General features: G+C 53.7%; 1 protein-coding gene across 3 annotated transcripts in view; it reads left to right on the top strand.

Moving 5' to 3' along the window:
- ZNF609 (zinc finger protein 609) overlaps positions 1–15,109 on the top strand; it is a 61,641-nt gene that overhangs the window by 12,800 nt on the left and 33,732 nt on the right. For 2 of the 3 annotated variants that reach the window (XM_030955069.1, XM_030955071.1), the window contains exon 2: positions 905–1,769. In XM_030955069.1, coding sequence (XP_030810929.1) covers positions 1,023–1,769 — 747 coding nt within the window. In that variant the 5' untranslated portion in view covers positions 905–1,022. The remainder of the gene's footprint in view (positions 1–904; positions 1,770–15,109) is intronic. The other variant, XM_030955070.1, reaches the window with a different exon arrangement.

The following is a 15,109-nucleotide window of genomic DNA, read 5'->3' as shown; positions in this document are numbered from 1 at the left end:
GAAGGCTCATCCAAATGGGTGGTCAATGATTTCTTAAGGATTCTGGAGAGCAGGTGGCCTTGCTGGGCGGTGCTGGGAAGAAGCTGTTACATGTGTTAATTATGTCTCGTCAGGGTAATTGCCGTGACTCGGGTGCTGTGTCAGGTTGCGCGTGGGTGTCTTTTTTGTTTCTCTCCCTGGGGGCGAGGCTGGGAAGCAGGGAGGAGATATTTTGGGCTCACCAGGGTCAGCTGTGGCGTGGGCAGGTAGGGCTGAGCCCCCTCTTCCCAGTTAAGACTGGCTACTTACACAATTGCATCTCTGTTTCCCATTGGAAGCTTATGATGGCCAGAGGCAATGGTGGTAAATGCTCCAGACCTGGGTAGTGTGTTGCTCTGCCCAGAGGTGTGGGATGGGAGCCCCTATGCTTCCCACTGCAGTTTGGCCTTTGGTGATTGCTCTGACACGTCCCAAGTGTCACAGGCACTCTGAAAGCCTAGGATTTATTTCCCACCCAGGCACTTGACTTCCCTGGTGAGCAGCTCTTGTCCCTCGCAGCGAGGCTGGCGTGGAGAGGAGCCCTCCCTCTGGGTGGCATTGGCAGGAGAGGAATCAATCCTCCCTCCCAGGGGCAGCGCTCGATAATTCAGAGGGAAATGGTGAGCGGGGAAATGTGTGAGTAATGTCTTGTTGGAGCCGAGAGCCGTGACCTGCCAGGGCTGGTATTGATCGAGGAGCGGTGCCAGATGGCCGCTGCTGGGGGGGCGGCTGTGGAGCAGCCCCAGCCCAGGGGGTGGCAGAAGGATGCTGAGAGGGGGATTTGGGAGGTTGGGGGTTTCATTCTGCCCACATCTCTCCTGCCCTGCAGGTGTGCCTGTCCATGGCTCTTCATGTGTAACCCTGTTCTCTTTGCTCTCCCTTCCAGCAGCGATGCCGTCACTTGGGCAGACCCGGACCACTGGAAGCCCCCCAAGGACGTAGGTGACCCCCAGGGTGTAGAGGCAGGGAAGAGCCTTGAATCGTGAGGGGCCGTTAACTCTAAGATGTCCTTGAGCAGCGGAGCTTCCGGAGGGAAAGGAATTGATGCGAACCCGGTTGAGACGTATGACAGTGGGGATGAGTGGGACATTGGTGTAGGGAATCTCATCATTGACCTGGACGCTGATTTGGAGAAGGATCAGCAGAAATTGGAAATGTCGGGCTCCAAGGAGGTGGGGCTCCCGGCACCCAACGCAGTGGCAACACTACCGGATAACATCAAGTTTGTGAGCCCAGTGCCAGGCCCGCAAGGCAAGGAGGGCAAATCAAAGTCGAAAAGGAGCAAGACTGGTAAGGACAGTGGGAAGCCGACCCCAGGGTCCTCCCTGTTCACTCCCAGTGAGGGAGCTGGTGGCAAGAAGGAGGTTCAAGGACGCTCTGGGGATGGTGCGAACTCGGGTGGTTTGGTGCCCGCCGTCGCCCCGAAGAGCTCGGAGAAGTCAGCCAAGGCGTCTCGCAGTGTGGCTGGCTCCAAGAAGGAGAAGGAGGGCAGCTCATCCAAAAGCAAGAAGGAAAGGAGTGAGGGTGCGGGGACTGCAGCAGAGAAGGAGCCCAGCGTGCTGCAGCCCCTGGCCCTGGCAGTGAGGGTGGGACAGTATGATGGGGGCCAGGGGACAGAGCCTGCTGCTGCTGAGCAGCTTGGGAGTATAGCTATCGACACGGGAGCTGCGCTCAATCCCTTGGGAGTAAAGTCGGAGCTGGAGGATGGAGAAAGTGAGTGCCGGCAGCTGAAAAAGGTGAAGTCAGAAAAGGTAAGAAAGGTGTTGGGGCAAGGGTGCCATTGCTGCTGCTCATATGGTTTTGCAGTGACATGGCATTGTGGGTGACAAAGGGGTGGGACTGTGTGTCTTGTACTGCTGGGGCCAGCACTGACATGTGGCTGGTGCCTCCTGGTTTTGATGTGATTGTGGTTTGGTTGGTGGTGTCTGGACATGGCAGTGGAATGACGCTGGTCAAGCTTGGCTTCTGGGAACCACGTGGGAGCAAATCACCTGCAGACTGTGTTCTCTGAGCCAGCCTGCTGAGATTTGGTTTTCCTCAGTGTTTTGGCTGTGTGGAACAGGTCCAGGCCTCTCTGGCCTCTGTCACTCTGAAGTCAAGGTGATGCCCTGGTGCTTTGTCTGCTACATATCCCAAGGGGACACAAAGAGTGTATGCTGTGCTCTGTGTCATGCTGGCTTCACCTTGTGTGTCAAGGTTTCCTGCAGCTCCCAAAGGAATGTATTTCTCTCCAGTTGCATCATGTGCAGAGAACGATCCCTTAACACGTTAGTGGATGTGGGATCTGCATGGGCATGTGGCTGAGCACAAGGAGCAGGGCTGACAGGAGTCACCACCTCGTTCCCAGGTCTGTCTGTACATGGGCTCTGTCCCACTTGTGGTGGTGATCCAGGGCTGGGGGTGGCTGTGGGTGTTGTTTGACATGTCACTCCTCTACTAACACATGGAAGTGATGCTGAGCTGGCCAAGCTGCTCTTCCAGGTCACCAGAGGCACAAAAAGCCCTGTCAATGGCAGGTGGCCAGTGGGGTGAGTGGCTGCCTGTCCATCTGGGTGGTGCTGGGCTCTGGGTGGCTACTCTATGGCCACTTTTCAGGACTCTTCTCTGGTTTCTGAGGAATCACAGTGGCTGATGTGATTTCTGGTTCAGATGGGGAAGGCTTTAAGCGTGTGGAGGTCTGTGCTTTCCTCTGTGCCAGCTGCACACGGGGTGTTGCTGGTGTGTGCCTGTGAAGCTGTGTGTATGTCACACACAGGGTGAGCATCACAAGTGTGTGTGTTCGAGTTGGCTTGGCCCTGTTGCCATCAACATGTGCCACAGTGTCAGGGCAGTGGCTGGGGAGTATGAAAAGCGTTGTCACCATGTTTGCAGCCAGAGGTTGTTCCCTGGGCGGATTTCTGCTTTGGCATAGGGTTCACAATGTGGGCACTGGGATGGGTAGGGAGGGCACAGTGGCGTCCTGGGGCAGGTGATTGAAGCCTGTAAAATTCAGGAGGGGTGTGGAGACATCTTGTTCCTTTGTCTGTTCTGGCAAAGAAACCAAAGTGGATGAAACCAGGAAGAGCAGCAGATGCTCTTTTGCATGATGGGCTGGAATGCTGCTGCTAAAAGCTGTGTATGCTGAAAGTCCACCTGTGATTTGGGGCACCTGAGTGGGTTTGTGGAGGAGAAACTCATCAGGGGGGTGTACAGGGCAATGTGTTTTGGCTTGGGAAAAGCATGAGGAGGACAGAAGCTTGGGAATTGGTTTGGGAAATACCTCAACATGCTTGGCTGTTATGTTCCCTCATAGCCATCTGTGCTGGCTGCAGTGACAGCCAACACTGGAGCTGGCTGGACCTTGGGTCATACCCTGCCTGGCTTTGCTATGTTCTTACAGTTAAAGATTTATTTCTTTCACTGATACTGCTGCAGAAACTCTTTGCAGTTGGAGATAACCAATGTGATGTGTGATGTTGGTGGACGAGAAGCTCCACACACCCCAGTCATGTGTGCTGGCACCTGGAAACCCCTCTGTGTCCTGGGCTCGTCCCCCTGTGTGGGCAGCAGGGGAGGTGGGGGGGATTTTGCCCTGCTCAGGTGAGACTGCACCTGCAGAGCTGCCTCCAGCCATGGGATCCCAACATGAGAAGAATGTGGAACTCCTGGAGTGAGTCCACAGGAGGCCATGGAGATGCTCTGAGGGCTGGAGCTCCTCTGCTCTGGAGCCATGGTGGGAGAGCTGGGAGTGCTCACCTGGAGAAAAGAAGGCTCCAGGGAGACCTCAGAGCCCTTGCCAGGCCTAAATGGTCTCCAAGAGAGCTGGAGAGGGACTTTGATCAAGGAGTGCCAGGACATGGGGCAGTGGCTTCCCACTTGCAGAAGACAGGGCTACATGGGATATTGGGAAGAAACACTTTCCTGTGAGGGTGGTGAGGCCCTGGCACGGATTTCTGTCAAGAAGCTGTGGCTGCTCCATCCCTGGAAGTGTTCCAGGCCAAGTTGGACAGGGCTTGAAGCAGCCTGGTCTAGTGGGAGGTGTCTGTACCCATGGCAGGAGGTGGAAAAGATGGGCATTAAGGTCGCTTCTAACCCAAATGATTCTGTCTTCTCCATGCCGACACTGGTGCGGATGGTTCTGCCATTTTACTTGTCCAGATTGAAGCATAACCTCCTTGCTGAAAGCTCAGGCTGGAGGGCTGATCCCTGTTTTGAGGAGGGATTTGATGTCTGGATCTGCAGGAACATGTGTCACTTAGGAGGAAGCATTGTCTGTGTTTCATCAGCCTCCTGGGGGCAGCTGGATGGCTTCCTCTGGGTCGGGAAAGCCGTGGGCGAGGAGAAGAAAGGTGTCTGCATGGTAAGGGGTGGGAAAGCAGTTTTGTGTCTTGAGGAAGAGACTGAGGCTGGGTGGATGCCTGGGGCAGGGTGGAGGACCAATGGGATGCAATGGGGGATGTGGCCTTGGGCTTGTCCTATCTCCTGAAAGCTGCAGCCATGTCCCAAAAACTGCGTGTGGAGTCCAAAGGACAAGCCAAGAGCAGAGGTATGTGCTGGCTGTGGGAGGGAGGGCGGGCAGCTCCTCCAGGCAGTGCATTGAGAGGATTAAGGTGGCAGGTTCATTCTGGCCTGGGGACAAACCCTGCTTGGCAAGCGAGAAACTTGCTCAGACTGAAACAGGAACAGCCACAGCGTGACTCAGCCCAACCTTTGGTCTCCGTCAGCTTGTCCTTTGCTTAACCCTGTGCTGCTCCCACTTCCGTTTGGGGCAGGGAAGCTGGTCTCCATCTGCAGATGAAGAAAGGGAGACTGTCTGTCCCTCCACTGCTGCAGCCTGGGCTGGGTGACCTCCCTGGAGGTCAGACAAAAGAGATGTGTGCTGAGCCAGTAGCTGCCAGCCAGGAGGCTCTGTTGTATCTCCATGGCTGGAATAATGAGCACTTTGGCAGGGAGTGTTTTTCCTTGATGAGGTGCTTCAATGCTGCAGCCAGCTCTTGCCCCAACCAGCTCACCCCATTTGCCTCTACTTCTGCTTTTGTGTTCTTCCAATATTTTGCTGTAGGGTTTGGCAGCCGTGGAGTCCTTGTTGGGTGTAGGAAGGAGCTTTGGGTTTTGCCAGACACTTTTCCACGTCAGTCAGTGCTCCATGGCTCTGTCCATGGGGGAGTTCACCCTTGCTCCCATGTCTGTCTGACACAGCAGTGATGGAGCCTATGGACATGGCCCTTGGGCTCCACTGGATGTCTTTTGCCAGTGTGACCCCATGGTTCTTGTTGCTGCATTCAGGGGTGAAGCCTCAGGAGCTGAATATCCCAAATATCCTTTTTCTTGATGTGCATCTTGGCTGTGTCCTGGCTTGTTATGTGCTCTCCTCAAACCTGATGCCGTCAGTGGGTCGGGGCACAGGCAATAATTTCTCCAGGAATGGGGCTGATCTTGATGAAACTCACTGGTGATAACCCTGCTGAGACTTTCCAGGATCTCTGGGATGGGATGGGCTGAGCCCCTTGAGAAGGTTTGCCTTTGGCTGGGGTCAGTGCCTGGGCAGGTCCTTGGAGCACCAAAAAATATTTGGAGGGGCAGCAGTGGGAGCTTAAAATCCTCACATCAGGGAGAGAAAAGAGCTTGTGCTGGTGGACTCACGAGCATGGGGACCAGTGGCTGGGTCAGTCCCTGGGTCACTGGGGATGGCTGGAGCTGAGCTGGGCTTTAGTTTGCTTTGCTTTGCTTTGCTTTGCAGGGACACTGGTGCTGGGAGGGAATGGCAGCTCGGTGAGCAGCCGAGCTCAGCAAAATGGCCGTGCACGGAGGAGCAGCGCTGGTTTTGCCCCACCAGCTGCCGTGGCGTGGCCGAGCTGGCCTTGGGGCTGGTGGCTGAGCTGGCCCCTTGCTCAGCAGCCCTGCACCCACCACACTGCCCAGCCCGGGCCCCTGCACCCGCTCCCGGCACTCTGGGGCGTGCTGGCCCAGCCGGGGGATGTTGAGCATTAAACAAAAGAGCCTCCCAGCTCTTGGCTGCCGCTCCGGCTTTGTTTTGATTGAGAGGTTGTTCAGCAGGAGGAGGGAGGGTTTTTTTTTTTTTTTCCCTTCTCTTCTGACGAGCATCCAGATGTGATGCTGCTGCAGACAAGGGAAAGGCAAACAGAAGCCGCTGGAGACTCGGCTCTTCTGAAAAGCCTCTCTGGGTCACGTGTGCTGCGGTTTTGGGCAGCCAGGAGGGTGGATTCATCTGTGTCCCTGTGAGGGAGAGAGGGTGGAAGCCACCGGTGCATTTTTTTCTCCTGAATTTCTCCATAGGCACAGTGCAGTGATGCCCTGTGCGTGCTCAGAGCAGACATCCCTGCTGTGGGTGACCTGATAGAGAGGGGCTCTTGTAAGATGGGGGACACTGCAGTGTGTTCACACCAAAACTGGTGTGAAAATGCCCTTGCAGTTCTGTGGGAGGACAGTGTGGCAGCAGAGGGAGTGCTTGGGGTCAGGTGACAATGGAGACAGTGGGGTGGTGACACCACACCAGTGGCAGCTGCCAAAAAAGAAATACACCCAAGAATGCATCTGTGCACGGTCCCCGCTGCTGCTGGCTGATCCAGCAGTTTGCAGGGTGGCTTTGGTGTCACCTTTGTGGACCTTCTTGCCCTAATCCAGGGATGCAGACCTGCGTGGTGCCTCCAGTGCTGGTCCTAGAGCCTCACTGGACCCCCAGGTGCCAGGTGTCCTGCATCATTAATCCTTTACCTGGAGTGAAAGCATGGTTGTCTTTTTTTAACCATTTTTCCACTGCTGGGGGAAGAGATGAAACTTGGCTGTGCATGCAGCAGCAAGGATTGGGGTGAGGCATTCCTGTGTGACTCCAGCTCGAAGAGGTGAGATCTCCCAGTCCCTCTACTGGGTCCAAGTCCAACAGGAGATGGCCACAGACACTCTTAGGAACATTTCTTGATGTGGGGCAGAACCAGGATGAGATGTTGGGGGTGGTCCCAGCCTTCTGCTTTGAAGATGTGCTTGGGATTTTGACTCCTGTGAGGTTCCTTGTCTTGGGGCTGGAGTTTGGATGGAGAAACTCCCAGTGGAGCTGTTTTGGTGAAAACAATTGTTTCTTTTTCAGCCCCTCCAAAGCTGGCTTTGGAGCTTGTGCTCACCCTGTTCTTTTGTTTTCCCCAGGGGTTTTTAGGGCATGTGGGAAGCCCAGTGCTTGGGTAGGGACCTGTTCATGCCCAAAACCCTGGGGAGAAGTTGTTTCCCAGCCCTTGCTCTGCAGGGCTTGTTTCTTTCCAGGCAGTGGCAGCCAGCGTGACATGGGCAGCTCAGGGAGGTGGCAGGGACGGGCAGGCAGCTACCGGCTCTTGCCTGATCCTCTCGCCGTGGTTCTTTTTCTCCAGCAGTGCTGGAATTGGCTGCCTCCAGAGCTGCTGACAGAGCTGTGTTGGGAGTCCTTGGGAATGACACCACTCGTTTCCTTATTGTCCCCGGCTCCGCCGCCCAGAGCCTTCTGCTCTAGGAACAAGGCAAGAAGGGGGCACGCAGCCAACATGTGTCAAGAGCTACAAAGGAGGAAATTGGCCTCGTTCACTTCAAACCATGGGGTTACTGCTGGAGTTTTGGCTCCTGCTGAGAGGTTATTTATATGTGGGCTTTCTTTTATAACCGCTGGATGTAGCAGGCTGGGAGTTCCAGCTGATCCCACCTCTGAAGGCTTTGCAAAGGGAAAATTGCATCTTTCCCTGGTTGCTTTCCCAGATGGCTGTGTTAGGAAGGACTGAAAGGCTGAGTTAGCTGTGATGCCTGACCCATCAGCATTGCTGTATCACAGTGGATTGGCTGTCATGCCAAAACATGGCTCAATCTCCACCAGAATGGACAGCAGGACATGGGGCTCGCTGTCAAGGACATGGTGGTAGGAAATGGAGCAGTGCTGGGAAAGAAGAGAAAAAACCTCCCTGCTCCTGAAGCGTGAGAGCAGAATGACACCGTGGTAATGAAGGGGCTGATAGAGGGGAGACAGAGGTGGAACAGCCCCTTCTCAGCTTCCTTGGTGCAAGTGACCTGCAAATCTGCTCCCCCAGTGCTTTGATGAGAGATTTTGATGGGAAGGCCGGCGGTGATTGATCCTGCTGACTCATGGACCTGATTCCTCCCTTGAGAGCGATGGCAGCTGCTGGAGATGGGTCAGATTTTGAGGCTAACGGGCTCTGGTAGACTCTGTGGTGTTTTTTTGCTTTGCTTCCAGGCTGGCGGTAGCTGCTCATTAGCCTAATGACCCCAGTTACCCAGCACCATTTATCTGCCGAGGGAGATTTCTTTAAAGGAAGATTTGCGCCTCTGGAGCGCTGTGCAACCCCGAAGGCTTCAAAACCCAGCGAGCTGCTCCCGCAGCCCTGCCGGGGAGCTGATGCAGGGGGAGTGTGCCAGGAATAACCCGCTAATGAGCAAAGCTGCTTCTCCACCCGGCAGCCAGGGAGGCCACAGGAAAGGGCAGCAGAGCACAGGCTGCCTGCATTTCCCCTCCTATGCTTTTAGAGGCCGCTTGGTTGGGGATTCACTGCCTTTTCCCTGTTTGCTGCAGGCATGACATCTTCTGTGCCACTGCTTTCACAGTGCTGCATTGCTCTGCTGCTGCTCTCGAGGATGCTTTGGGCTGGAGCTGTGAAATCCATCTTCCCTGTGAATCCTTGTGTGCATACAGCCCTGGAGATGTGTTGGGCAAGAGGGCACTTAAGTCCCCAGAGCTGAAGTTAGGCAGGAGAAAAGGCAGTGGTGATTGCTGTGGACTTTCTGGGGTGGTTTTGTGACATTCCTACCTCGTGGTGATCAGTGCCTGGAGCTTGAGTGCTCATTGGGTGCAGGAGGAGCCACCCCAGGGCTCAGAGCTGTTGAGCAGCAGCTGGGAGAGCAGCCCAGGGCTGGGAAGCAACTGCCAGGCTCCGGGATGATTTAAAGCCACCAGCAGCCTGACGATATGTTGTATTCGGTGACAACATCTGCTCGAGATATTCCTGTCCCTGTTACTCATTCCTGCCCACAGACCAGCTCAGGGAACTGATCTGATGTAAATAAATGTGCTCAGGGTTTTCTGGGGTGAGCTCAGCTTGTGGGCTGGCATGGATGGGGCATGGGCAGTGGTGATGGCACTGGGACTGGAGATGGTGGCATAGCAGTGGTAGTGGCACCTGGGGCTGGACATGGGTGCTTTGCTGGGGCCATGCTGTGGTGTAAAGGTTTTAGGGGCTCACAGTAGCTTTGGCAACCTCTGTTGAACCCAGGAAAGCACATGGTGCCTGTGCTCCCCATCCCTGCTCCTCGTGTGCCCCCAGCCTTGCCAGCTGAATGGTGCCAGCTCCATCCCAGTGTTCTGTGGGCAGGATAAATCCCCGTGCAGGAAGATGCTACCATGGAGCTTTTGTACAGTATGGTGACAGCATGAGCTCACATCTGCTGACTTTTCCCCTGTCCTTGACACTGAAGTGCGTTTAAAACTTGGTATCTAGGTTTACCTTAAAATACTGTCTGGCCCTCGTTCACTTGGGATGTCTTGGAATGTGTTGTGGTGAATAGTGCAGAGAACATGCCTGCTCTGCAGGCCTGAGCTGGAATTCTGGTTGGGATGTGGATGTGAGGTCACCATGTTTTGGTGAGGGATGGGATGTGATAAAGCTCAAAAGTGGATTTTGTCTGGTGCTGAGGGAGTAAGAGAAGCCCCTGGGCTGCCCTCCCTTAATGCAATTCCTGGATCCTGTGTGTCTCAGTTTCCCCTGTCCTCTGCATGGATTGGCTGCTCCTGTTAGGCTTGAGCACGAGGGTGCTCTGGGTAGAGAAGGCACCACTGCAGCTACAAATCCTGTGGTTGTCGTACCACAGGTTGTGGTTTTGGTTTTTTTCCCAAGGCAGAAAGGAATTTCCTTCTGGGAAGCTCTCTCTCCTGCAGTTAGCCCCAGAAATGCAGTGTTGTGCTATTTTCCCCAGGTACAATCCAAATGAACGCTGTTCCCAGACTCCCCTGCTCACCCTCCCACCCCTCTCTCCACTCTTTGGGGTGCAGCTACACTGCCTCCCACACTGGCAATGGCCCTCTCACCTGGTTAAGAAATGGCTGAGGCATGTTCTGGAGTCAACTGCATGCCATGTGGCTGGTGGTCACCATCCTAGGATCAGCCCTCAGAAAAAGGACCCTGGAGCTGGGGCTTGGCCCTGCATTCAGGCTGGACCAGAGGAGGGAGAGCTGCAGCCACCCGGTGGGCTGTCTGTGGATGGTGGCAAGTGGAGTCTTGGGGTCTGTTGTCTGAAAGGGAAGGCCATCCCAAAAATCGCTGGTACCACTGCAGCTGGGATGCTCCATCATGGTTGTGGTGCAGAGGGAAGGCTGTGATGTCCATGTGGTCCCACACCAGACATGGTGCACACCGAGAGCCATGGCTACTGTGACTACACCAGCTCCAGGCAAGTATTTCCAGCTGGTGCTGCCCTGCCAGCTTGGGATCCTGACCAAGCCCCAGGTCTGCACTTCTGTGTCCCTCTGACCCATGTGGTGTAAAGAATGGATGCCCCTTTGCAAGGAGAAAAGAGCAAAGAAAGGGTTCGGTGAAAGGGTGGTGAGGCTTTGGAACTGGCTGCCCAAGGAAGTGGTGGAATCACCATCCCTGGAAGTGTTCAAAAAGTGTGTGGCTGTGGCACTTGGGGTTTGGTGGTGAACGTGGTGGCACTGGGTTAATGACTGGACTAGAGGTCCAGCTACTAGAGGTCTTCTTCAGACTTTATGAATCTATGAAAGCTGGAGCCAAGTTCTGGGAATCAAATGGCTAAGAGAGTCTTGGAGGAACAGAAGGGTGCTGGGTCTGGGCTCTATGTGCTCAGAGGCCAGGGGAAATTGCTTTCCAAGGCTGAAAGGGGAGGATGGCTGGGCTCCAGGCAGCTCTTGGAGGTGGTGACAGGGTCATGAAGCACAGCTGTCCTGTGCTGGCAAAGCCTCTCCTGCCCGGGTGGGACCAGTGGATCTATGGGGGCTTTGTACACAGCGAGGTTTCAGGGTTTCCAGGGCTGTTTGCTGTTCTGTGGCTGGGAGGGGAGGAAGGTGACTGTGTCTATGTATCATGGGCCTGGTTTGCTGACAGGAGGGTTTCTTTCTTTGCTCAGCATTAACATTTCAAGGTGCAGGAACTCTTTGGGCATTAGTGTTTTATGGTTTCACAGGCTGGCTATTACTGCTTTTCTTTGTGGGTAGGCTGAGGGAGCTGGAGGGGCTGAGTGGTCAATGGCCCTTTGAAGGAATCCAGCCTTTTGGTCAAACCCCTGTGGCCATGGGAAGAGCTGCCTGACCTGGGGGAAGAGTCAAAGCCCCTTGGTAGTGGGGAGAGCAGGTGGTTTATCTCTCAGACTGGATCTGGATCTTGCATACAGAAAGCCAAGGTTGCCGTGAAACCACACCCAAACATGACCAAATAGGCCATGGCTTCACCAGATCACTGGCTGACTTGTGGAAGATCCAGGTCCCAGGAAAGACCCTGCTTTAGAGGGGCTCACAGCCTGTGCTCCCCCCTGCTGCTTCCTCTGGACCAAGAAAACAGGAGCTGTTGGTGTTCCCTGTGATAGATCCCTCAACAGTAGCTTGGACCAGTCTGTGTCCTGTCCATGTGGTCTCTCAGTAGGGTCAGTGTATTCCTGTTCCCCCAGGGACCACGAGGAGGTTCCCAGCATTAAAAAATGGAAGTGTTGGGTTTTCAGGCTGTGTACTCATCAGTTATGCCTTGGCTCTGGCAGGAGCAGCTCCCTCTGTGGGGCCCTGCAAAGGAGGAGGACACAGCAGAGGGGGCAGCAACACATCTGGTTCTGGTTTTTCTTGTATGAACAGAGGCTGTTTTGGGGTTGCCTTGCACCACCCCTGTACAGTGCTCTCAGTGTGCTTGAGCCCCAGGACCAAATGTATCTGCCTTCTGACAGGCAAGGGGTTCTCCTCTGCTCTTGGCTGGGAGGACAGGAGCCATCTTCATGGTGACCTGATGGCCTCCAGCCTTCGGCCACAGGAACGAGTGACTAGACTTGCAGGTGCCTGTTTCTGGCAAGAAACCAATGGCTTCATCCTCCAGGCTACCAAAGCAGACAGATTTTTCTGGGCAAAGAGGGGATCCAGTTTGGTGCAGATCAAAAGGCGGTAGCACAAGGAGCCTGTGATGAGAGGTTGCCTTCTCTTTTGAAGTCACCATCATGAACCAGAGCATGTCAAGTAGGCCTGAGAGACTGGAGTAAATTGGATGTTTTTGGGCATGGAGATGTTACAGTGCAATGCTTTACTCCTTACCACTGCTTCACTGTTGTGTGTTGCCCAAAAGCCTTTGGGAATGTTCCTTCCTGGCTGACCTGTTTCAAACATCACGCTGAAGCAGCACCCAGTGAGGTGGTTCAACAGCCCCTGTCAGCTGAGCAATCCCAGCCTCCTGCCAGGGAGTGAGGCCATTAAATCCCAGTCTCCTCTGGGAGCTGATGGTCTGATATGGGAGATGGAAGGAGCGTTGCTTTCAATTTCCTTTTGATCCTAATGAGCCAGTGTGGGAGACTCAGATGGCTTGGCTGTGCTGGGGGCTGTTAGCTCCAGCACTCAGAGCTGCTCTCAGGTCTGCTTTGCTTCTCAGTTCTAGGAAATGGAATAAAGAGAAAACCACTTAGGAGGATTTTAATCAGAACTTGGCAGAAGAACTTAAGGAAACCCAAGAAATCTTCTGACAACTACACTTCACGCTGAGATTGCCAGTGAATGGGAAGGGCAAACACAGGGCCTTGGCTCAGGTGGGTTGGGTTTCTTCTGGCTCATTTAATGGGATGCCATTAGCATTCCTGCCCTCCCTGGCTGGGAGGGGAGGGGGAAAATAAACCTTCTTCAAAATGCTGGAGACTTGTCAGCTGGAAATGAGGCTGAGTCTTCTGGGAATAGATGATGAAAGTCCTCCCAGACCTGCTGGAGATGGCCAGCATGGTTCAGGAGGAGGAGTTGGTGTAATTTTTACTAATAGTGGCCTTGGAGTTCGAGAGAGTCTTGTGGTATGGTTGGATTTCTTCAAGAGGTTGATCTTGGCAGGCTGGAGAGGTGGGTCTGCGTGAAGCTCATGAAGTTCAGCAAGGCCAAGTACAAGGTCCTGCCCCTGGGTTGGTGCCATCCCTAGCACAAAAACAGGCTGGGTGGAGAACAGATTTGAGCACAGCCCTGGGGGAAAGGCCTGGGGATACTGGTGGGTGACAAATTGGATGTGACCTGGCAGTGTCTGCTTGTAGCCCAGTAAGCCAACCTGGGCTGCATCCAGAGGAGTGGAGCTGGCAAGTGGAGGGAGGGGGCTCTGCCCTGCTCAGGTAATTCCCCACCTACAGAGCTGCCTCCAGTCTGGAGGTCCAACATCAGAAGCTGCAGGAGTGAGTCCAGAGAATGCCATGGAGATGCTCAGAGAGCTGGAGCCCCTCTGCTCTGGAGCCAGGCTGGGAGAACTGGGGGTGTTCACCTGGAGAAGAAAAGGCTCCAGGGAGACCTTAGAGACCCTTTGACTGCCTAAATGGTCTCCAAGAGAGCTGGAGAGGGACTTTGGACAAGGGTCTGGAGTGCTAGGACAAGGGGGAATTGCTTCCCACTGCTAGAGGGCAGGGTTAGATGGGATATTGGGAAGAAATTGTTTCCTGAGAGGGTGGTGAGGCCCTGGCACAGGTTTCCTAGAGAAGATGTGGCTGCATTGTCCTTGGACGTGTTCCAGACCAGGTTGGATGGCGGTTGGAGCAACCTGGTCTAGTGGGAGGTGTCCCTGTCCATGGCAGGAGATTGGAAAGAGATGAGTTTGAAGATCCTTTCCAACCCAAACTGGTCTGTGATTCAGGGGTGCTGAGCTGTTGCTGGTGAGTGCTGTTGGGAGTGAGAAATCTGCTAGGAGGTTCAAAGCCCTTATGGATGATGTCCGGTTTCAAACTAAGATGTGTGAGGAGTGGACAAACCTGTTGCTGTGATGGGAGATTTCATCAGCTCTCCAGATCCTCACTTAGAGGTCATGGCGAGTTTCCCATAACATCTTCTTAGTCCAAGTTTCTTGTCTCAGCTGTAACTCCTTTTGTAAATTGTTATTTTGGAATATTTGATTAAAAATCCATGGAGTGGTATGAGTAGCTTGACCATTTAGGGGCAGGAGAGTTGCAAGAGCAGTTCTTGCATGTGTGTCCTGCAGCTGGGTAACCCAAACCAGCTTTTGTTTTCTGATTCCTGGGGAGGGGAGCATGTAGTTCTGGTTTATGAGTGTGGGCCTGGCAGAAACCAGAAATTGCTGAGCAGAAACTCCCCCCAAGTTGTGTTTATTTGTAAAGGGCTTTTCAAGACTGCATTGTACCACTGCTTTTTGTTTTACTGATATTCCAGCATCTGGACTGTTTTCCTAAATGTGCTTTCATCCAAGGAGAGATTAAGGGAGTGAGAACTGTTCTGATAAAGCTGCCAAAAATAATCTTTGCTTGAGACTAAGTACTGCTCTTGGGACTTTGTCTTGTAAAACAATTTGTGGGTGAGCATGAAGAACCATCCTAGGAAGCCCCAAATGCTCCAGATTGTTGTTCCTGCTGGGGGGTTGGAGGACTATAAATTTTCCACAAGAGTGTTTGAATTTGTCATGTGTTGCCTGAGGTGATCTAATAGGAGTCAGGGAAGTTTTGGGAGTTTGTGGTTGAGTGACTGAATCCCTGAGAGGAAAGATCTGCATGCAGTGTGGTTGAATTGATGGGAACACTGCTGATGCACGCATCCATCTTCCTCACACCCCACAATGGATTGCTCATGGATGGGTTGTCATCTCCTGTGACGAGCTGATGTAATGAGGGTGATAGCTGGTGTAACTTTAGGTGTTGAGGATGTGATGGTGGCAGTGTGATGCAGATAATCCGTGAGGTTTTGTATGAAGGTCCATCTGAAAGTAGGTTGGTGCCACATTGGAGTAGTTTGGCTCTCAGCACCTGCTGAGGTGGCGAGCTCAGCAGAGCACAGCAGCCTTAATGCTGCCCCCTTTGTCATTCTCCTTCTGGCAGTGTTTTTGCTAAAAATCACATGTCCTTATGCTGTGACTTTGTTTGACAACTTGTGCAGTGACAGGGAGCTGAACTTCTT

Source organism: Camarhynchus parvulus, chromosome 10 (assembly GCF_901933205.1).
Source record: "Camarhynchus parvulus chromosome 10, STF_HiC, whole genome shotgun sequence".
Lineage (NCBI taxonomy): Eukaryota > Metazoa > Chordata > Aves > Passeriformes > Thraupidae > Camarhynchus > Camarhynchus parvulus.
The sequence above is the reverse complement of the archived record's forward strand: the minus strand, read 5'-3'. Positions and strand labels throughout refer to the sequence as shown.